Consider the following 24430-nt stretch of genomic DNA (forward strand, 5'->3'; position numbering starts at 1 on the left):
ATCTAGTTGATTAAACTGTAACCGAGCAGTGTTCAGCAATTTGACCAAAGCTATGATTACAGCTGAACTGCATATGTACTTAAGTTTTCAACAACTTAGAATCAGTGAACATCACTTTATATTCTAGAAGATTTAAAAGGTGAGGTTTCTCTAAAGAAAATACAAGGGAATAATAAAATGAGGTAATAGAAACATACACAGTACAAAAACCCTAGGAGAAAATAAATCAACTAAGCTAAAAGTACCTTTTTTTTGGAAAAGACTAATAAAATTTAATACATCTCCACAAAACCGTGCAAGAGAAAAGCTAAAATTACTAATTAAAAAAAAAACAGGTATATCTTTACAAATCTTATAAAATATAACCAGAAATAACATGAATGGATACCTAAATATAACAGTAAGTTAAAAAGCCAGGCAAAGTATATATACTATGAAATGCTCTAAACAAAGCTACAAACAGAAAAAAATCATCTACTATATTAGTGGTCAAGCGGGTACTTGTCTTTAGGCTTTAGTGATTGTGGGTGAGGTTCTTGAGGACCTATTAGTCTGCTTCTTATCTAGATTGTGTTTACATAAATGCTTTCACTGTGTAAACATAGTTAGCTCTATTCTTGTGAGTAGGCATTGTATTTCAATAATATGAAACTTTAAGCAGACAGTTTTTAATCTAGAAACTGACACAATATTTATAAAATGGAATTAGGTGGAAACCCATCTTCTTCAATATAGAGCACAACAATGTGAAAGAGAAACAAAAGACTGGCTAATAAAGCAATTTACAATTTTATTTTATTTTTTGTACCTAGAGGAGATACTATATCTTTCAAGAATAAATAAATAACTCAAATTTCTTTCTAAATATCATGTCAGGATATGTAATGTGTAGTCCACCCATTTATTTCCTCATGAAACAATATTCTTGCACCCAATACTGCTACAGCCAGTTACTCAGTACCTTTAACAAGCATGGGTATATCATGCACTCTAAATGGAATCACCTTGGATGCAAGTGCCAATACAAAATTCCCTAGAGCCATAAATACTCCTCTTGAATCATAATTATTTTCTTCTCTAGAAAAATTACCATTTACTGATACTTTTACCCAAGGATGCTTCCCAAGACTGTCATGGCTTTGAGAATCTGAAGTCTTCAGTTGCTGATTGCTAATCAGAATTACATTAATCTGCTCTCCCTTCAAAAGCATCACATTTAATAAAAGCTCCATAGATTGCATTCTCTGTTTGACTAATTTGACTTATTAAATTGAACCTCACATACTGCTTCCCCCTCTTTCTCAGCAGAAGTTAGCTACTGTAGCCAGGTCCAACTGGGTATCATCCAATGGTCCAAGCTTTCAGGTTTATCTACTGCTGCCTATAGATGACATTCTGCCAGTTTTGTTCATCATTATTTTCTCTAACACTCTTTTCAAATGCATTCTAGTAGCTATTTGAGAGTTTTATATGCTGCCTCTGAGGAATACATTCCAACACATTAACAAGACCAAAACCTGAAGATTAAGTCCTTAGAAGACAATTTACATTTATTGGAGTTACAGATAATAGTTTTAGGTGTGTGTGTGTGTGTATGTGTGTGTGTGTGTGTGTGTGTGTGTGTGTGTGTGTGTTGAGAGAGAGAGGAATGGGGAGAGAAAGAGGAAGGGAGGGAGGGAGGGAGGGAGGGAGGGAGGGAGGGAGTGAGGGAGGGAGGGAGGGAGGGAGGGAGGGATGTGGTATTCAGACTTGTGGTGGATAATATTGACTGTAAACTTGACAGGATATGGATTCACGTAGGTGACAAATCCCTGGGTAAGTCTATGAGGGATTACCTAGAATTGGGTAATTTAGGTGGAAAGCCAACCCCTCCTTAATGTGGGCAGCACTATTGCATGGGCTATGCTAAAAAGATGACCTTAAACTGAGGAAAACTGAGTAGCTTCATTTATCAATTTCTACTTCCTGGCTTGTTTTAATGCATCAAGTGGCCTCAAGTTCTTGCTGCTGTAACTTCTTCACCATAGTGGACTGCTTCTCTCTCTCTTCTAACAGAAGCTAGTTGCTTCTGCGTCCTTGAACCATGAGCCCAAATAAACCCTTCCTTTAGTAGCTTTTGTTTATTTTACCAGGACAACAGGAAGTATAATTAATGCTGTGTGTAATCATTCTCTCCCCAAGCTTGGCATTGTTTTTATATGGATGAGTTTATTTTTTATGTGTGAGTTTGTCAGCTTGTATGACTGGATTTTATACAACTTGTAATTTTAAAAAGAATCTTTATCAGGGTCCTGTCAGCAAAATATTTCTAGCATATGCAATAGTGTCTAGGTTTGGTGGTTGTATATGGGATGGATTCCCGGGTGGGGCAGTCTCTGGATAGTCCTTCCTTCCATCTCAGCTCTGAACTTTGTCTCTCTAACTCCTTTCATGGGTATTTTGTTCCCCATTCTAAGAAGGAACAAAGTATCCACACTTTGGTCTTCCTTCTTCTTAAGTTTCATGTGTTTTGCAAATTGTATCTTGGGCATTCTAAGTTTCTAGGCTAATATCTGCTTATCAGTGAGTGCATATCATGTGTGTTCTTTTGTGACTGGGTTACCACACTCGGGATGATAGCTCTCTCTTGTGAGGCTATACCAGTGCCTGGCAAGTACAGAAGTGGATGCTCACAGTCATCTATTGGATGGAACACAGGGCCTCTAATGAAGGAGCTAGAGAAAGTACCCAAGGAGCTAAAGGGGACTTCAACCCTATAGGAGGAACAACAATATGAACTAACCAGTACACCCCCCTCCCCAGAGCTGTGTCTCTAGTTGCATATGTAGCAGAGGATGGCCTAGTTGGCCATCAATGGGAGGAGAGGCCCTTGGTCTTGCGAAGATCATATGCCCCAGTGTAGGGAATGCCAGGGCCAGGAAGCATGAGTGGGTGGGTTGGGGAGCAAGGTGGAGGGAGGTTATAGGGGATTTTGGGGATAGCATTTGAAATGTAAATGAAGAAAATATCTAAAGAAGAAGAAGAAGTAGAAGAAAAAGAAGAAGAAGAAGAAGAAGAAGAAGAAGAAGAAGAAGAAGAAGAAGAAGAAGAAGAAGAAGAAGAAGGAGAAGGAGGAGGAGGAGGAGGAGGAGGAGGAGGAGGAGGAGGAGGAGGAGGAGGAGGAAGAGGAGGAGAAGGAGAAGGAGAAGGAGAAGGAGAAGGAGAAGGAGAAGGAGAAGGAGAAGGAGAAGGAGAAGGAGAAGGAGAAGGAGAAGGAGAAGGAGAAGGAGAAGGAGAAGGAGAAGGAGAAGGAGAAGAAGAAGAAGAAGAAGAAGAAGAAGAAGAAGAAGAAGAAGAAGAAGAAGAAGAAGAAGAAGAAGAAGAAGAAGAAGAAGAAGAAGAAGAAGAAGAAGAAGAACCTATACAGGCCATATCCAGAGGTTAGGCATGGCCCCTGGTTGTGGGATGAGTCCACCCACCCATCTCAAAATTATTAACCCAGAATTGCTCCTAATAAAAGGAAATACAGGGACAAAGTAGAGCAGAAACTGAAGAGAAGGCCATCCAGAGACTGCCCTACCTGGAGATCCACCCTATATGCAGACACCAAACTCAAACACTATTGCTGATGCCAAGAAGTGCTTGTTGACAGGAGCCTGATATAGCTGTCTCCTGAGAGGCTCTGCCAGAGCCTAACCAATACAGATGCGATGCTTGCAGCCAACTGTAGGACTGAGCACAGGGACCTCAATGGAGGAGTAAGGGGAAGGACTGAAAAAACTGAAAGGGGTTTGCAACCTCGTAAGAAGAACAACATCAACCAACCAGACCCCTCAGAGCTCCCAAGGACTAAACCACTAACCAGAGTACATATGGAGGGACCCATGGCTCCAGCTTCATACATAACAGAGGTTTGTCTTATCTGGCATAAATTGGAGGGGAGACCCTTGGTCCTGTGAAGGCTAGATGCCCTAGCAAAGGGGAAGAGGTGAGAGTGAGTGGGTACATGGAGGAGCACCCTCATAGAAGCAGGGGCAAAGGGGGATGGGATAGGGGATTTGTGGAGGAGAAACCAGGAAGGGGGGTAACATTTGAAATGTAAATAAATAAATTAACCAATAAAAAAGAAAAGAAAAGAAAGGTCTTGTGTAGATTCCAACCCAGAATAATAAAGCAAACTTGGCTAAGGTTTAAATAACAAAGGCACATGGCAGAATCAAGTACAATGATTAAGAGGAGACATTAACTTGTCTTTTGGGTGGTTTATGAATAGGCATCTATATATTTCTTACTTTTAGTATCTACATTTGTGCATATAAGTAAATTGTTACTTTTGTAGGTAGAAAGAGCACATAGCAGAGAGAGGGGGAAAGTGCCAACCTTGGTACAACAAATTCAGTAATAAATATATGGAGCTGAACAGTTTAGGAATTGGTTGGTTTTATGGCTCATCTTTACCACACATCGTGCTTCACTTTAAATTTTTATTCACACATACAGCAAACAGATACTGATAAGAAAAGCATTAACTACAAATGTTTTAAATATTAGATTTAATAGACGAGACCTTAACCTTATCTATAACCCTGTTTGGGTTAAGAAAAGCTGAAAGCTACAAAGCAAATGTAACACACACACACACACACACACACACACACACAATGCTAATGACCAAATGACTTCCAGCCTCCAGGATGCATTTATTGAGCAGCCAACAGGAAATTCAGTCCTACTTAATCACAACCATGGGGAATAGGCAAGCATGAGTGGGTGGGTCTTGTGCTAGGGCAAGAGTCAGACACTGGCACTTATGAGAGATACTTCCATCCTGTAAACAGCCTTTTATTGTAAAGCGTCTTATTTATACCAAAGAAACACAGTTCTGTGTCATCTCTCCAGGGCTGAGGTAAAGGAGGATACACACCAAATCATCCTTCACATCATCTGCACATCAGCCAGCTCACAGCTGTGTGAGAACTTTCTAGTTTAAAACCAAAACTCCAAACAGGGCCTACCATTCTGTGAAGAGTGGTCATTTCTGTAGATTGCTGGGTTGTGGAAGGGAATAGATAATATAGTAGAAGACTATGGACAAGGAGAAAAAGGTCATTTGGACATTATCTTTTAAAGAAGAAAATCAATAAGCTTGCATAGGTTGGTGACAATAGGAATTCTGTTGGTAATTCAAAAATTCAAAAGAAGCTACAGTGAATAGTCTGGAGGATGTACTTTGTGAACTAACTTCCACATGCTAAATGGTGACAGTAATCAGTATCATATTTTATGTCCTTATGGTTTGTCCCTAAGTTGGGCTACAATATCAACCACAATGTTATCTTTTCATTATTACAGACTAATTACAGCAACACTTTTGTTAGTATTTAAAAACTGCGATGTTTAAAGTAAACAAGCAGGACTTTATGGTGCAAACTAATAATATTACACCACTCAGAAAATAAAAATTCAAACATATAAGAAAATATTTGCACACCGGAGACATTTCTAATGATGGGAATTGTACTAATTCAGAAGCATCAGTGAGATAACAAGAAACCTTTGTTCATGAGTCTTCATGAAATTTCAGCAACTTCATATACCTTCTGCAATTTTCCAAAAGTCCAAAGGATTTTGAATGGTTTTTTAAGAGTTGAATGTATATTTAATACTCTGCACCTTACAGACAAACTCCAAAATTGCCCACATGCTCTCTAATGGTGCACTCAATAGATGAATCAGATTCCAGAAAACCTGTGCTGATGTTCTGCTGCCCTATTTAGGTGTCCTATGTTGGAGAGAAATAGAAACCTGTACAGAAAGTTACAGACATCACCCTTCTGTACAGTGTTTATGTGTGTTCACTGCTGTCACACTAGCACCCATGTCATCTCATAGCAATCCTGTAAAAATAAACAGATAACATTGTGTTTTATAGTCTAGACAAAGCCAAGGATATAGCCATGGAATGTGTTGTTAGCCTGATACCATCTAGTATCTACAAACTAATCCTCAAACTGCATTCTCTATGCGGTGGAGGCACTTTACACTACTGCCTCTACCAAATGAGTCCCTGGAAAAAGTACTTCACTCCCCCTCATCCAGGAAAATGAAATTAACACCACCTACTTTCTGTAGTGGAGGATGTAAGTTGTAGCATCTAGCGCCTAAAATCTTGGCAGAAGTAGCAATGATAGTTTTATTACTTTCCCTACATTTTCTTTAAGTTTTTCAGGTGTAAAGCCACCAAGCACTTCTTCCCTGCACAAATATGCCTGATTTTCTTTTTCTTCCATTCAAGGCAGCCCCACCTTAAAAAGAAAGGGGGAACAGCTGCTGTCAGGCTTCCTCCACCAAGTCAGACCTCTACGTGAAATTCTGCTCATGAAAAAATCAGTCATCTCATTTGCTAGAATAAAGATGAGGTAATTATTGAACACTCTGAGCCACAGAAATGATTAAGGTTCTGGTGGCATTTACTTATGCAGAAAGATAAGTAGAGTTAAACAGTTGTAACTTGACCAAATGATAAGAAGGATAAAAAAGTCATGAACAAATATTTAAAGGGCAAGATGTAACCAAGGATGTGCAGATATTATTTACAGAAATTTAGAGAGATGAAATGAGACATGTGGTGGAATAAAAAGATGTTAAGCAATGAAATTCTGTTTTAAAGACATTTTCAAGGCGGGGGGCGGAGGGGAATTGTTGTGTTCTGGGGACATGAAGTGAGCAAACAATCTCTTGTCTAACATTTGAAGCACCCTGACAAAAGACACTGCACTTACATGTTAGTGATGGAGCATAGTGATTCCTAGTCACTCTTGGAAGATCTAACAAGAATGCACAATAGAACTGTGCCTGCAGGTTTATTACTACATTCCAGCTGCAGCTTTGAGCCATCTCTCATACCTGAAGAGCCCTTTGTCATTCTGATAGGAATTAAAATAAACAATGGAAAACACAAAAACAAAACCATTAGCTTAATTTTCTTACCAGAGCTCATAATTATAGGTCTGTATGTATTAGATAGGCCTAGAAGAGAATGTATGTTCTTGAAAATGTTTAGATGCAATAGGGAGCAAATGTGTCCTTGAAAACATTCTCCGGAAAGATTTCTCTTCTTGACTTCCATTTCTTTCTACATGGCACTTGAATCTGAGTGAAAGTTTTTACTAAGTATACAAAACAGTATTTTAACTTGCCAAATAATTATTTGCTGTGATAGTAATTGAGGAGTTTAAAAACAGTCACTGCTTAAGGCAAATCTTTTATATTTGAAAATAAAGACAAATAATTGAGGCTTATTCTTTAAAAGTCCATTCAGAATTTTTTCCATATAATGAAGATAAATCATTTGATGTGGACTAAATATGCTCTACAGAATAGTTTACCCTCATAAAGAAATACTGCTGTCTTTTAATGGCACCAGTGAATTAGCAATAGTGTTTGGCAGAAACACAGCCACATACTGGCAATAAATAACTTATTAACACACAGGGAAAAAAAGCCACCTATAGCCAGACTTGGTGGTATATACCTGAAATCTCAACATACTAGAGGCTGAGGTACGAGTGTTGCCGTGAGTTTCAGATTAGCCTGGGCCATACACAGAGTACTAGGTTGCCAAAGCTAACAGGACACTACCAAAAAAAAAATCATATCATAGCTATGAAAATCATATGAAAGCTTAAGATAGTATAAGCTGTAAGTTCTAAATATTTTTGTGTTAATATTAGATAAAATACAGTAAAAATACAAATTTATTGTGAACATCAAAATGTTCAAGGCTATGCAGGTGCGTTAAGATCAGACAGCAGGACCCCAGAACGTCTGTAGCTCATCAGTGATGTTGACAAATCAGGTTCATGATGAGGAAAACTAATGTAAAATCTATTAGAAAGACTGATCTGGGGAGAGGACTAGGTTTTCTTTCAATCAGTGGTCAATAAAAGACAATTCTATAGAAACACACGATCAAGAAAGGATTCCTTCTCAAATTTGGACATATTATCACGTGCTTACATGGAAATGAGATTATGTACTGATAGTTACATTGTGGTTTAGAAAAGATAACAATTATGCCAATGATGAACCTACATTGGAAGAAGATATGTGATTCAATTTAAGGTTTTTGCAAGGTTGGAGAACTAAGGTCTATCCCCAGTTAGGTATGAAAAGGGAGCAAACAGATAGATGTATAGTCTGGCTTCTTGAAACCATGGAACTCTGTAAAAACATATTGTTTATTATTGCTTTGTTTTTTTCAGAGTCAGAAGCTAAGATACTAGTGAGGGTGAAGAAAGGGAGCACTTGGAGGATATTTTAAGAGGAAAAGATAAGAAATATTACTTAGCTAAAGAGAAATCATTTTTTTTTTTTGGTTTTGTTGTTGTTGTTGTTGATGATGATGATTTTTTAATGCAGAAGGGGGCTACTTGAAGTTATTTACTCCAAAGTTTAGGTAGGAACAGTTCAGATGTCTGTAGATTTTTCTCTCCAGACAAAATCAGCCATGCTGATGCTAGCATAAAAAGCATTGGCCATTGGATTAAGCAGTTAGTTTTTCCCTGCCGTGAAAACAACTAGAAAAGGCAGTGAATACTTCAACCAAATCTCTTGTAACTAAACTAATAAGGAGTTGCAGACTTAAACACTCTCCTATGTGCAATATATATAAAGTATAAAATACAACTTACAAGTTGTATTTGTCTACAAGATGTACTTGACTACATCATATTTTATAGAATCAGTACGAAGAATAAAATATAAGAACTTGTTTTTAAAAAGGACTATAAGCCAAGGAGATGATTAAAAACCAGCAAAGCTCAGTAGATTTCTAACCATCTGTAATTTTCATGATTAATTTGTAATCCTCTAGCCTCAGTGGCTTAACTTCATTTTATCATGTAAAATAAGACCAATGATAAATATAATCAATAACACATATTAATGAGTATAAAAGGTATTTAGAATATACTTTCCATGACAAGTAATATAATATTTAACATAGATTTCACTCTTGTTAGTGCAGCAAATATCTGACACAAACAACATAAGGAAGGAAGGGGTTTATTTGGGCTCACAGTCTAAGGGTATAATCACCATGTTGGGGAAGTCATAGTGGAAGAACTAAAGCAGATGGTGATACTGCGTCTGTAGTCAGAAAGCAGAAAGCAAGATAGATGCTTCTGCTCAGCTCTCTTTTTCATTTGTATTCAGTCTAGAATCTCAACCCTTGAAATACTTTGCCCACAGTTAAGATGGGTCTTTCCACTTCAATCAGCCAAATCTGTACAATCCCTTATAGGCATATTCAGAAGCTAACCTAATTTAGATAATTCCTCATGGCATGCCCAGAGGCGTGACTCCTAGGTAATTCCAGATCTATGAAGGTAACAATTATTAACTGCCATAGCATTATTGTATGTAACATCCAGCTATACTAAAAACTAAGTTGCATTTCTATATCAAAAGTGGCTTGGTGAATCACAGAACTTTCTTTTCTTTATTCTTTTTACAAAACTCACAATCTTTCCTTTGAGGTAAATTTGCTTCTGGCATTAGTCTTAAAGTTAATAATGCAGTGTTAGATTGATTTGTAATTAGATCCCTGTTGCAGAAACAGCAGCTAGATGACAGTTAATCTCATCCACATATATACATATTGCATTTCCTATTATTACCTGCAGTAATGTGACTTCCATTAATAAAGAACTTAAAACGTCATAAGGGACTGTAAAGAGTTGGGGAAGAGAGAAGAGTCAGGAAGTTGTATGCTAGTCACAGTTGAGGCCCTGACTACTAACTGACTACTAACTGACTATCTCCTAGTCTCACACCAATATCTATCAACATGAAAGATGTATAAAACACAGGGTGAATCGCATTCTGTAAAAAGTATTTCACAAAATTGAATGACATTATGAAAGAAGAGATTTCCCCCAACCATAAACAAGTAATTCTGATAAAATAGCTTAGAAAAAGGTAGCTAGTTATCCCAAAGAACAGTAAATAAAGACATAGTCATGAGACCTGAGTTTCTTAACAAAGACAGGAGTCATTGCAGATATTGCCACTCAATATCTGGTTCAGAGAGTAAGCAATTTTCTTTATTTTAACCTCCCTAAAGTGATCTCTTATAGATTTACCATTATTGGTCTATTTTTCTCGCTTCCGAGTATTAAAATAATAATATTGAAATTATCATATGCCATTTAGATTGTACAATTATCATAGTCCTTTTAGCTAAAGGTTTCTCATCATTTGTGAAGAAGTACATGAACAGTATAACCAAAGAAAAAACAATTTCAAAACTAAAAATAAGATAGACCATATTGAAAAGCCCCACTTTTAATTTCTGCCATTTTTAAAATTAACCAAATGAAACATAAAATTATAATTTTGCATGAAGCTATGGAAGATTCATGAATGGTTTGAAAAACAATATTCTCAAAATGAGATTAGGAAGAATTAAAAACATCTGCATATGTGTTGCCATTCTATTCATAGAAGTTAAGAAACTAAAACAACCCATGTCCTTTACCTGATGTGAACAAAGAAAATGTGATATGTATATTAAATGAAAAACTACTCAGCCATAAAAATGGAGGACACTTTCCTGTTTGTGACATCTTAGATAGAACTGGAAATAACTAAATTAAATAACCATACATATAGTGGCATGTCTCATAGGCTCTTAGCACATGCAAAGTATAAAAACTTATTTCATAAAGGATAAGACAGTGAGGATGGGGAATAGAGAAAGACTGCTCATTAGGCCCTTGGTCTTGCAAAGATTCTAGGCTCCAGTATAGGAGAATGCCAGGCCAGGAAGTGGGAGTGGGTGGGTTGGGGAGCAGGGGGAGGGGGAAGGGTATAGGGAATTTTTGGAGAGGAAAGTAGGAAAGGGGATAACATTTGAAATGTAAATGAAGAAAACATCTAAGAAAAATAAATAAATCTAAAAAAATCAGCAAACAACAACAACAACAAAAAAAAACAACCCAAACAACTCAGGTGAACTCAGGTGAACTATTGCATAGCAGGATGTAGAGATTAAATGATAAAGCACTGCAAATTCAAAGCTAGCAGAAAGGATTTTTAATATCTTCACTATAAAGTATACATGTTTGAGGAGTTTGATATTCTAATATAACTTAAACAGTGCTTATATACATCAAAGTATCAAAGGGGCTAGACATGCTCTTTCCAGCCTGTGATCCCAGACTTGGTCAGCTGAGACAGAAAACAGCAAGTCTAAAACCATCCAGAGCTAGAGAGTAAGTTCAAAGCCAACCTGAGAAACATAGGGAGAGTTTCTCTCAAATTAAAAACACTGTACTAGAGATGAAGTTAGGTGTAGATTGCTTGCCCAGTATGTCATTGTCCCTCAGTTCAATAGCCAGTACCACACTACCTCGAAGGGAAAAAATGGTTTTCCATTAATCTGAATATTTTGTCTAGAATTAAAAGGATATAAATTGAAAAAATAAAAATATAAATATAAAAATAGGATTACTAAAGACAATGAAACTCCACAGAAATTATTATCTACATGTAATATCATCCCTAAATTTTCACTGAGTGAAATATGAAGGGAAAGCTGTAGTTGACTATGAAACCCATGGGAGTGCAAGCAGAGGAGGTCTCATATTTCTTGGGTGGACTTTATGTTAAAAAAAAAAAAGTCAAAAGGCATTGCTTTATTGCTTTAGTGTGTAGAAATTAAACTCAATGAATATAATTCAACCCAGAACAAACCATATTTTGAATATCTATCTTAATATAGCAATTACATTTACTTCATTAGACATTTTAATTTATTGTACTGCTGAAGCAATGACTACTCACAATGAACATGGGATGTTGAAACCAAAACAAGAAAATCAGTGGGGAGACAATTCAATTATATTCCTATTAGATCTTTAAATGTCCATTTAAAAATAAAATTAAACATTTCAATTAAGAAACAGCATGATTTTCATAGTCATAGTATAATTAACAAAAGATAGAACTCCAGTTATTAAACAGCAACAAGTCTTATCAAAATATGTGTAGGAAGATTCTGGTAGTCTCAGAAAACAAAAACATAAACAGCAAAAATAGAAACAAAACATGCTTAAAACATTTCAAAAAAAAAAAAGTAAGAAGAAATGTGCTTTAGAGGGAAAAGTTTCTTTTACTTTAGTTTCCATGAGCACCTTCATAAGCCTGTGTGCCCATGCCCTGTGGTTGCAGCATCAACCTGGAGGTCCTGTGTTTTTGTCTGTGTTGATCACTTCTTGAGCGGCTAGTTTTCTTTTATACTGTGCTTTGTTAAGAGGGAAGGCTCTTCTCATTTCTTAGGAGATGGAGCTTTTTCACTACCACTTGAGGACAGCTGTTTTGTCTCTACAGATACACATGCATTTTCTGCATTTTAGAACACAGATTAACATGAAAACATGATTTAAGTAGTACATTTTTCATTTCCAAAATTTTAGCTACCCTGCAATTTATTTTAGGCAAGATGTGTTGTTAGCGAACCTGTACCTACTGCCTAAACACAAACAGTGCGTACTTCAATGGCTCCAGTGATCCCAGGTAAAAGTGCAAATAAAATATTAACCTGCAAGAGACAATTACACAGGCCTCAGAGAGTTTTTGAAAGGCTACTATTCTACAAACAGACATGCTCTTGCTTGTTATGCTGCATGATATTTTAACATGTAATAGCAGAAGTGTAATGTTTTTAGGATAAGATCGTTACCTTCAGCTTCTGTTTTAAATTTTCTGCAAAGATTTCAAATAAGAAAACAATTTGCCAACTGTTTCCTGTGTGTTCCTCTTTCTTTATAAAAAGTTAGCATACACTTTAAATGTGTTCCATGTATTATGCAGGTATTAAAATGAGGCAACTGGTATTCTTGATATCTACAGGCCCATTTCTGAAGAACAAATTACATTTATGCAGTTGTTAAGGTAAAGTAGAAAAACATGGAGACTTGAAAGGAATTTTTATTTTAGTATGATCTAGTGAGAACATTGAGGCTGAGGGACAGTTCTTTAGTGTGGATCTGTTGCCATCCCATTCCCCCCCACCCCCAGTTAAATGGCAGAGATGAGCACCCCCAGGGCCCAGAAACTCTATCAAGATTTGAAAACTGAAGAAAATGAACTTTCTTCTTAAACAAAATAGACTAAAGATGTGTGCTAAATAATTTTTATCAGGTATATACAACAAAAGAAATTACAAAATGCCACTGAGGGTTACTTTTATATGATGCAGTTAGTGAAGACTTCTCAGAAGGCATCTTTTCCTAGCTTTCAGAAATAAGATTAATTCTTGTATCCGAGTATAGAAGTGAAGAGAACATTCCAGGCACAGAGCAAAGCATGCATTCATGCAAACACATGCACACACACACACACACACACACACACACACACACACACACACACATACATGTAAACATACATACATGCAAGAAACAAATTCATATGGCTAATTTGCTGGATGCTAACTTTTGATTAAAGTCAGAGGAAGTGAGAAGGCAGAAGTAGAGGAATCTGGGAAGGTGGAATCATCATAGCACCTATCATGCTACAGCCATCCAGCAGAAGGCTCAGGGGCAAATCAAAGCATATAATGAGGTTTTGGGTGGTGGGGTTTTAGTTTAACCCATTTGACAATACAGAAATTGCTATCTAATAGAGTGTTAGTTTTTTGCTTTTTGTTCCTTTGAGAGAAGATTTCACACATTTAGTGCTGGCCTTGAACTCTTGATCTTCCTGCCCCCACCTACCAAGTTTTGTTGTTACATGTATGCATTACTATAGCCAGCTAAAAATTTTTAAAGAGGGAAAAATCAATTCCCTGAGTTTAAAAAATATTTATTGCCTTTCTCCAAGACATAAAATTTACATCTATTGTTTTGTCTTGTTTTAAAGAGTCAATGTATATTATACTTGAAGGTGTGCTTCAAGAGTTGCTATACCTCTTTTTTTTCTCTCTCTGTGAACTAAGATTTTTCCTGCCAGTAGGTTTTTGCATGTATACTCCATTTTTTTTTTTTACCATCTCTCGTGCCGTTACACCCTCACCAACAGGCAGTCCTCAATGTGGGCATCATCCTCCCTCATCTTCACTAAACTCATTCCTCAGCTAATCTTTTCCCTAGTTCTGCATTCTCCTCCTCTGTGCTACAGGTCTGTAGAACTCTGGACATATTTCTCACCCATTTGTTCTCCTTCTATGCAATAACTCTGTAGCCTGTGTATGTGAGCTCCATGGGGAAGAGGCTCTCTTAGTTATTAACCTAGTTATCTATAAGATCTGTAGCAAGGCTTATCACACTATAAACTTTCAATACTCTTTTGTCAGGTTATTGATTTTCAATTATTAAGAATAATATATGAAACTATCATACTTAAAAGGTTATGTCTACCTACTGGCGAATTAGATTTTAAAGGCTTTTTATGTGATGAAAAAGGAACAAAAGAAAATATTGTGTATAAATTTTTTTCTTACACTCTCTCAGCAAAAACAAGGTGACAACATGGTACCAAATGTAATTTTCTTACAGACCATCAAGGAGTGTGTGTGTGTGTGTGTGTGTGTGCTCAGACTTAAGAATATTAAAAAAAGAGTAAACATTAAAAATAGAAAATTGACTATTAGAGAGCCCAGATATCTTTCTAGACTTGGAAAAAAAATTATCTTGAAATTCATCACAGGTCAAGTAACCCCTCCTTCATCACCCAATATAGCACAAAAGATCCACTGTGTTTATAAAATAATCTAATTGTTGCACATTTTAAGAATGTACATTGTAACCTTTAGCACTGTTAAGCTGTGTTTGTACTAAGATAATCTTATTCAGGAGAGAATATATCCATTGCAGTTTAACTAGATGGCAAGTTCAACTCACTGCTGTGAATGTTGTGTTCCAATGAATAATCTATCTGATAAAGTAGAAAGCAGACACTGTGGTAGTGATGGATACTGGTATGGACAGTAACCAGAACACTGACCTTAAAGATTTCCTGTATAAGGTTCCTGTATAAAGTGCAAACGACAAGTTAATTATTCTTCATAATTGTCACTGCTCTAAAATCTCCTTATCCCTTTGCCTTTATAAGGAAGTTTCTCCTGTTACAGATACACAATTGCATTTCCATTAAAATGTGCATGAGAGCATTTCTTACTTGTGTTCTTTTGAGCTTGATGGCAACAAACAGGAACTTAGCTAAAATTCAGTTATCGACCCTTTTCATATTTAGCATTATTTTTAAAAAGGCATCAAAACTTTTTGTCATAGATGGGAAAAGGCATGGACACATACAAATGCACACAGAAACCCAAGCTTTTCAAGAGTGTCTCTTCCTTGTCTTTAAAGGAGCAGGACACTGAAAGCAAACACAGCTGGGCTGGCAGAATGCATTGTGCTGGGCAAACACAGATAACCATTAATGTAACTATGTTGTTTCCTGCCCACCTGGTTAGATATAGCAAGCATCCCTGTGTTGTCCTCCTAATGCCCCAGCCCCACATGCTCCTAAAACAGCTGCCCTTTCTAACTGGGTGTGGAGAGGGGGCATCTGGCTAGGCTCTGTCTCCTGAGTAAATACTGACATTTTACAGGCAGCAGAAGGTCATCAGGGCACTAACTCTGAAAATATCATAGTAATGTCACACATAGTAAGAAGGGTTCTATGCTGGTCATGTTTGTGTAGTAACTGTTCATGCTCCATATAATTTGCTAGTTTATCATTTAAAAACAGACAAAACAGGAATACATTCTTCCCTCACGGGCCCAGTCAGATTCATTCCTAGGGTAACTCTGTATTCACCCAAGATTTGACTACAGGACACAGAGGCCGGTGAGCCGAAGGGATCAGAGCCCTTTGATAACCAGCTTTCCATTAACTCTCCACTGAGCTAACCCCTTAATTCATGCTCTCCCAGCTGCTCATTTCTTTTACAATAGTCCCAGCAGAGGGTTCCTTTCATCAAGAGATATGAACCATGGGGTTTTCAAGAGACTAAAGATACCAGGTGAGGCGGGGCACACATGATTCCTGACATCTAACTTACTAGGGGTACAACATGCATGACCTGAGGCACTGCGGAAGGCAGACCCTCATCCTGCATTCTAGAGCGAATGCTGTTCTCTGGGGAGCCCTAACGTCTGGAAGAAGAGTGCAAACAGATTTTCGGGAGCTCCTCTCGCAGGAGAATCAGAAAGCAAGAGCCTGCTAGGAGCTAGCCAATTTGAGGGCTCTGGGCGGGCTTGAGTTCCCAGTGGCTGGCTACAGGTTGCCTGGGAGCAGATTCACAGCTACACCGGGAAGGCGCTCTGGCGCGCTGGAGGGAGATCAGAAGGTTGGAGATGGGTGGACAGAAACACGAGGAATGAAGCAGCAAGGGAAGCCCGAAGCGGTTCTATTCAGGTAGTGAAATGCCAGCCATCCCATCCGAGGCATACCTCCCCACCGTGACCCACACAGACCTTGGCGCCGCAACCTGCGCTTCTTGAGGCCGAAGATGCGCACTTTAGAGAAGATATCCACCAGGTTGCCATTGCAAAGCCCGCGGTTCTTGCTGGGGCTGCTCCGCCTCCTGCTGGCAGAGGGCCGGTCCCAGTGCTGCTCCCGCGCCTGCCGCTTCTGACGGATCAAGCCGCTGGCGATGGCCGCGGCCATGGTGGCCCAGGGAATGGGTCCCGGGGAGGGAGGGACAGAAGCAAGGGGAGCTGGGGCACTGGAGAGGAAAGGGGCGGCGCAGACAGCTGCTCGCCCTAAGGGAAGCAGAGGGAGGGGCGGTCTGGAGGGGCTGGGGACAGAGGTGAGGGTGGTCAGTCCCTACTAGGACCCATCGCCCAGTCTACTGAGCTTGGACCAGGCAAGCAGATGCTCTCGGGACACAGCAGAGCCAGCACGGGGAACTGGAGGTCGCAGCTGCTTCCGAGTCCAGAGGGCTGTGGCTGACGGTCACCTCCTATCGCTGGAGCCCTCTCGGGGTCGCCACCGCCACCAGCTCAGCTTTCTTGTCCTGCCTGCCTCCCGTGTGAAAGGTTGGCAGATCTGTGGGCTTCCTTCCTGGGCACAGGATGGAGGGGCGGAGGACAGGTCGCGACAGTTTATCAGCGCATTTGTGGGTCCCTGGACGCGATGGGCAGGTCTCAGTGCCCTGCTCAAGCTGCCCTCAGGCAGGTGCGGCCACAGCGGTCCGCTCTTGGCTTCTGCCTGTGATTGTCAAGTGCTTTGGAAATCAGCATCTGGAGAGAGCAATCTTCTCCCCTGAGCTCTGTAATCAAAGCGCTCCATTCCCACCCCACTATCCCCTCCCAACTATGTGGTCCCCACCCGATGTGTCTACACACACACACACACACACACACACACAAAGTATATGCAGTGATGTTTTAAAATACTAATAAAAAGAGAAAGGTAAAATGAATTGCATGGGGTGGGATGCCAAGATGCTAGACTAAGGAGGTAGAATTGAAAGAATATCCATGCACTTTGGCTCAAATGAAACTCGCATGTTTCCGAGGCTGTCACAGCTTAAGGGTGTAGAGTCCACAGAAAACTCTCAGCAGCAGCTGAGGGGTGAGATGGTCTCTGCTCTCTAGTTAATCTCTCTAGCACCAAAGCATCCCCACACCACAGAGGAGGAGGGAGGAGAGTTAGCCCTGGGGAGGGAGGTGCCCTCACTTATCACCTAGTCACCCAAACTTGTTGGACTCTCTTCTGCTGCCAAGAAGGGTAGGTTTATCATTTTGAACCATCAATACTTAGCAAAAAGAAGAACCAGGGGAAAGAACATAGATAATTTGTTCTAATATAGAATGGAGGAAAGAGCTTCCAGCTCTATTTCCCAAAGGGTTGAAGAGAAGCAGCCAGGGGCTACACAGGTTCTACACAGAGAGCTGGATTAGGATAAGAGCCTGGGAGAATACTGAGGAAGCCTTAGCACAAAGATTAGCACAGTGTGGAGAAAGGGTGTCTGTCACAGCACTCAGCAATAGCAAAGAGCAGTCAGACTAAGGGCATGTCATCATGAGCTCTGCTTTTCTTTAGTTTGCCTAGATGGAAAAGCACCATCAGAGAGCAAAGCCACTTGAGCTGGATCTGAAATTCAAAGATAATACTTTATATCTCGTACCTTCAGTGTTTTGCCTGTAACCTAACAGTGTTCTTTCTCGGGAAAGGGAACACAGCTGGGAAAAGGAAGACTGAGGAAAAGCTCTTCATGCCTTGGGTGAACAGTTAGTAGTTGTAGTTGATCCAAGCACTAGATGCACCACCACCACCACCACCCTGCCCAATTTTGTCTATCATCCCAGGAAGACAAGGAGAAAGAAAGGCAAAAGCTAAACTTCTCACCATCCAATATGGACACAGACATAGCATGCTTTGGCAATCATTGACAGGGTTTTAGAAATCTTCTCCCAGCACTACATGAGAACTGGAAAGAGGGATAAGGAAGACAGGAAGTCTCTGAAGCAGTGTTGAACAAAAATGTACTATTTCCTTTGTTTTGGATAATAGTTAAAAAGTACTACAAAGATATGACTAGGCAAATAAGGAAAGTCTTGCCTAGGATGTATTCCAGGGAAGCTGAACTTCTTCCCCCTACAACTGATCCATATCTTCCCCTTGTAAGGAATTCTTTTTCTTTCACTACTCTTCCTTTAGATCTCCTTTCTTACTAGAGATGTGGAGAACATCTGCTGAAATGATAGTGTGTAAATTTGGATCCAGGGCAGGTATTATTAGGTTTAGGATAATATTGTTTTTGATATTAAGAGGTATGTCCTGTAAGGTTATTCCCATCACTTGGCTGTTACATCTACAAACACCACAATTACTAAGAAGGATATTTTAGAGTTACCTTGTCTAAAATGTGTACTGCTTTGTCACCCATGAGTTTAAAGAGAAAACTGAGAAAAGGGGAACACCAATGTATTTTGAGTGTGTGTTTGTGAAGCAGTGTCGTGGTTCACAAAGAAAAAAGATTGTTTACAGAGAGATGAGCAACCCTAATAAAACACGAATAAAAGTATGACTGTTCTTTTGCTAAATCACAGGGCTTATTAAGAACCCAATAAGCCGGGCAGTGGTGGTGCACGCCTTTAGTCCCAGGCAGAGGCAGAGGCAGAGGCAGAGGCAGGAGGATTTCTGAATTCGAGGCCAGCCTGGTCTTCAGAGTGAGTTCTAGGACAGCCATGGATACACAGAGAAACCCTGTCTCGAAAAAAAAAAAAAACAAAAACAAAACAAAAACAAAAAAAAAAAAACAAAAAAAAAAAACAAAACAAAACAAAAAAAACCACCTTAATAAGAGCCATTACTGCAAAGAATCCATTTGGACATTTGAAAAGTTCTAGTTTGAAATTTCTAAATGACTGCATGATTAAATCAAACAGATTTACCTAAAGGTTTCGTAGTGATTTTTTTTTTCCCGGAGAGTGAGATGAGATGCAAAGTGTAATGACCTTTTAAATTGAGTACAACTCCAGCAGCCAAGACATCATGCTATTAACTTGAATAGGATTGAGCTCCTTATCATCGCAGCTGTGTTCACTGGTTTGTTTGTTTGTTTGTTTGTTCGTTCGTTTCGTATTTCAGTCCTATTTCCCAATCTTTGACTATAGGGAAGTCAGACGTTGGGCTTCATATGCCACCCCCTCTATTATTTATTGCACCTCAAGTTCCCGCTTGTTTGAGGTTCAGCACCGCGGACAGTGACGCTGGCCAGACCACTTCATTGAAGAAGTCAGAAGGTAGAGAAGCGCTGTCTGGCTATCTGTAAAGGTCTCCTAGACTATACCTTTCCTTAAAGGCAGTGTTTTTCCTCCTCTTTTTCTTAAATGGAACGGAAATTAACCATCACTACTTCCACTGACTGTAATAACACACCTCGAGGCAGAAGCTTTCAACTGTTGGATACCAGAGAAGCATCCTGCCTGCTCGATCTTTCTATTAGGATCCCTGATGAAGTGTGTAGAAAGTCTCTCTGGGTCTATTCAGACAGTGAAATTTCTCAAATCTCCAGAGGTCCATTCTATTCGATGTGGCTTCGTATTTCAGGAGAACCTGAAGAGGGGAGTTGTATTAGGCAATCAGGGTCTTTTAGCTTAATCCTCCTCGCATTTTCCTATTCCCTCTTCCAAAGGCTACTAGGCTGTTTACAGATAGAGATAAGTGAAAGAAAACGCAAGAGAGCCATCTGCTGTCTTAAGCTGTGATAAAAAGGCAGCGCGGAGCTGGAGAGAAACCAGGAGGGTGCAGAGGAAACTAAACATAAGGAGAATACAGACAAGGCTTCTTGCCTCAGAATCTCTTCAGACTTATTAATTTCACCTTTAACTTTATATAAAGCAACGAGAAAGATAGAAGGGAGAGAGGAGAGGAGAGGAGAGGAGAGGAGAGGAGAGGAGAGGAGAGGAGAGGAGAGGAGAGGAGAGGAGAAGAGAGAAGAGAAGAGAGGAGAAGAGAGGAGAAGAGAGGAGAAGAGAGGAGAAGAGAAGAGAAGAGAAGAGAAGAGAAGAGAAGAGAAGAGAAGAGAAGAGAAGAGAAGAGAAGAGAAGAGAAGAGAAGAGAAGAGAAGAGAAGAGAAGAGAAGAGAAGAGAAGAGAAGAGAAGAGAAGAGGAAATGAGAGAAGAGGGGAGGGGAGGAGAAGGAAGGGGAGGGGAAGGGAAGGAAAGGGAGGGGAGGGGAGGGGAGGGGAGGGGAGGGGAGGGGAGGGGAGGGGAGGGGAGGGGAGGGGAGGGGAGGGGAGGGGAGGGGAGGGGAGGGGAGGGGAGGGGAGGGGAGGGGAGGGGAGGGGAGGGGAGGGGAGGGGAGGAGAGAGGCTATTTAGGAAGATGGTGTTTTTCTGACTAAGCTCTTAGGTGTGTAAACTTCAATTTCAAGTGCTCTTGGTTCTTGGTTTCTGGTTCTTTTTCTTCTTTTCTTTCTTTGTTTCTTCCTTTCTTCCTTTTTTATTTATTTTTTGAGTCTGGAACTTCTTAAGGTGATCTCCAAAGTCATTTTAGTTTTTCTGCTTCAAGTTTTGCATCTTTTAAGCAGAGAGCAGAATCCATTCAGTTCTAAACAAAGTATAGATTCTATGACAGTATCTTAGAGTATACAACAAATGCCAGCTATTTAGTGTCATCCCCTAGACTATGTACTCATATCTTACACATTCTTTTCCAGTTTCAATGTTTTAATATCACAGCATATAATCTCAGGTATGTTTTTCTCCTCTGTTAATAGACTTATAAATTTACCCCTGTATTTCCATGCCTCCAAACTGCTGATCCAAATATCATCATGCTTCCCAGATGTTATTGAGTCTGTGGGCAGTAAATAGTCCTAGCATGTAAAATACCATAGAAACACCATTCTGAGGGAAGGCAAAGAATTGTTCCACCATTTGCTATACTTTAAGGTTTCTAGAAGATGCATAGTTTCCATGGGCCTGTCAGTCTAGATTTGTTGTTATTCTCTCTAAGTGCTGGATCCTTACACTCATCCTTGCAATATAAAGTCTTGGCTAACATCAGAATCCAAGTGAGGGAAATATACTGTATAAATTCATCCAAATTTTGTTTACACTCTCTCAACACAGTTTTGCCCCCATGATTTTCATTACCCATAGGTTATTGTGAGACTTCAATGATGATACCAAACACTGTTGTGAGTATCACACAACTGGGATTTAATAAATAGTAACTATTGGTGATCATTTAACTTGTCACCATTTATTCAGTTGATCCAGTTCTGATCAGAGTTGGTAAAATAATAGGCGAGTCAACAGATTTTTAAGTGATAAAGAGAAACAAAGGGAGACATAGGCTCTGCCCTTAGAACCTAGAGTTTATGTCCCAACATAGACCTCTTTTCTGAAAAACAAAAGAAAAAAAACAAACAAAGTTTTCTATTTACCCTACCATAATAAAAATGCAACAACAATGCATGCCTTTGCAAATATATCCACAATGCAGATATTACAGGTAATTTCCATTAACTGAAGAGCAAGCAATCTAGCTATCTCTACAAAGATGTACATTTGACATCTCATTAACATGGCCAGCTTTGAACTATTTGTCTTCTTAAATGTGATCTTTATTTAATCTTTCTCATCTCTAGAAAAGCAACTCCTTTCTCTTTCTTCTGTCCAAATATTTGGAATCATACTAGCAAACCCCTTATATACTGGTACAGGAACTACTCAATTTTATTTTAAAAATATACACACAATATAATCACAATGATCATCCTTCGACTCAATCAACCATTCCACCATCTGGACCACTGAGGTAGTAACCTAATGGGTCACTTGAGGTTCAGTGTTTTGTTTGTTTGTTTTCATACCTCAACACCTTAGCCAGATCACTGGAGGCAGGATTTAGATTATATCACAACCTTGTTCAAAATCCTGGCTTGTGTTTCACCTCTGCCTTCTTGTTTAATGAATTTGTAGAATACCCACAGTTTAAAAAATCTCTATGGAGTCTTTAGTATTTGGCTTATTTCCCCCCTTTTAAATATAAGCTTGTAAGAACACAGATTCTGTCTCTCTACTTATTGTCACATGCATACCCAGTCAGCAGTTAACAAGTAATTATTTATTGAATATTAAGAAGTTGAACAGGTAAGTAGAGAGTTAATACCAAATGTTCATGTGGTCAAGTACTGAGACATATACAACGTCATTTGATTATGCACAACCTCATCACCATATATGCAATATACAGAGCATATTTTAAGGCTTATGTTCAACCAATCAGGACGTGCATGTTGAGTTCTGAATGTTAGGATGTCTCTGTGGGGAATATATGACTGATTACTCTCAAATTACAAAGATCTTTATACTGATTTTGATAATTCAACCATCATTACCCCCTTTCAGGCTGTACATTGACAAGTTGGTAAATATGTTTGTGCCTTTGTATATGTTGTTACATACATCTCATCACAAAAATTTTAACCAAATGAACTTTTAAAAGTAATCTATAGATATAAATGTAAGTGGATCTTAAAGAAGGTTTGTATAAACATGAGAACAGCCTTGTCAATAGTGACTGTATTATTTAAGAAATTTTCACAAGTCCTTTGGAGTTTTTATGGTGTTTTAGGAGATTATGCATAGGTGACTACAATTTCAAGCCCATGGAGCTACCAACACTGAGGGTAGGTAGGTGTTCAGCAACCTCAAGCTCTTAAGGATACTGGCCCTAAGCCTAGCCACAAAATCACCCTTACTCAGGGCAACAGCAGGATATTGGAAATATATCTCAGCTATAGTTCAATATTTACCAGAGATTTTGAATTGGACCAATGATTTGTAATAAGTGTTTGCATGTTAAGCATGTGTGTGTGTGTGTGTGTGTGTGTGTGTGTGTGTGTGTGTGTGTGTGTGTGTGTATTCTGTGTGACACAGGGTATTTGCAATGCCAGTTTAATAAATGAATGAGTGATAGAGAGGTGGGAAAGATGGTGGAAAGGACCGACCAGTGCTTGAGCATCAGAGAGATGGTGAACTAGAAATACAACTGCAGGTGTGGGAGCACAGCTGTAGTGGACAAAGGAGCATGTTTTTACTGAATAGGGCCAGCAGAGTGTTATCCTGCAACCTAGACCTCTTGAAGGCTCTTCCCCCAACATTATCACCCTAAATCTGAGCAACAACAAAATTCATGTGATGAAGAATAGTTCATTTTCTGGATTAAACCTCTTTACCTTTTTGGGTTTTTTTCTCATGTTCTTCCTTTGATTCTTATCTTATTCTATTCTTTCCTTTAATGACTCATAACTGATTTTAAACATAAACACACACAGAAGCACATACCAAAAAACACAGGGGTATGTCAGCCAGGTGTGGTTACAATGAACTATTTTGTACTTTAATGATACTTTTCTTGGCTAATTGTTTTTTTTTCTTTTTAAAAAAATTTTAAATTTTTTATTGGTTATTTTATTTATTTACATTTCAAATGTTATCCCCCTTCTCAGTTTCCTCTCTACAAGCCTTCTATACCCTCCTTCCTCCCCCTGCCTCTATGAGGGTGCTCCCCAACCCACCCACCCACTCCTGTCTCAGCAAAGTAGCGTTCACCTATCCTGGGTCCTCAAGTCTCCACAGAACCAAGGAGTTCCCCTCCCAGTGATGCTACATAAGGCAGTCCTCTGCTATATATCCAACTGGAGCCATGGGTATCCACTGTGTACCCTTTGGCTGGTGATTTAATCCCTGGGAGCTTTGGGGGTTCTGTTTGGTTTATATTGCTGTTCTTCTTATGGGATTGCAAACCCTTTCAGCTCCTTCAGTCCTTCCCCTAACTCCTCCATTGAGATCCCCATGCTCAGTCCAATGGTTGGCTGCAAGCATCTGCATCTGTATTGGTCCAGCTCTGGCAGAGCCTCTCAGGAAACAGCTATATAGGACTCTGTCAGTAAGCACTTCTTGGCATCAGCAAT

General features: G+C 39.2%; 1 protein-coding gene across 6 annotated transcripts in view; it reads right to left on the reverse strand.

Annotated features, from left to right (window-relative positions):
- The window catches only part of Fgf14 (fibroblast growth factor 14), a 700985-nt gene that overhangs the window by 211555 nt on the left and 465000 nt on the right, over window positions 1-24430 (reverse strand). Inside the window, exon 1 of one of the 6 annotated variants that reach the window (XM_021181487.3) lies at window positions 16467-16659. The exons of the other annotated variants lie outside the window; for them this stretch is intronic. Coding sequence (XP_021037146.1) covers window positions 16467-16659 — 193 coding nt within the window. Of the gene's footprint in view, window positions 1-16466; window positions 16660-24430 lie in introns of those variants that run through there. 6 annotated transcript variants of the gene reach the window in all.

The sequence above is a fragment of the Mus caroli genome, unplaced genomic scaffold (genome assembly GCF_978045245.1).
Source record: "Mus caroli unplaced genomic scaffold, Mus_caroli_1 scaffold_12, whole genome shotgun sequence".
NCBI classification, from domain to species: Eukaryota; Metazoa; Chordata; class Mammalia; order Rodentia; family Muridae; genus Mus; species Mus caroli.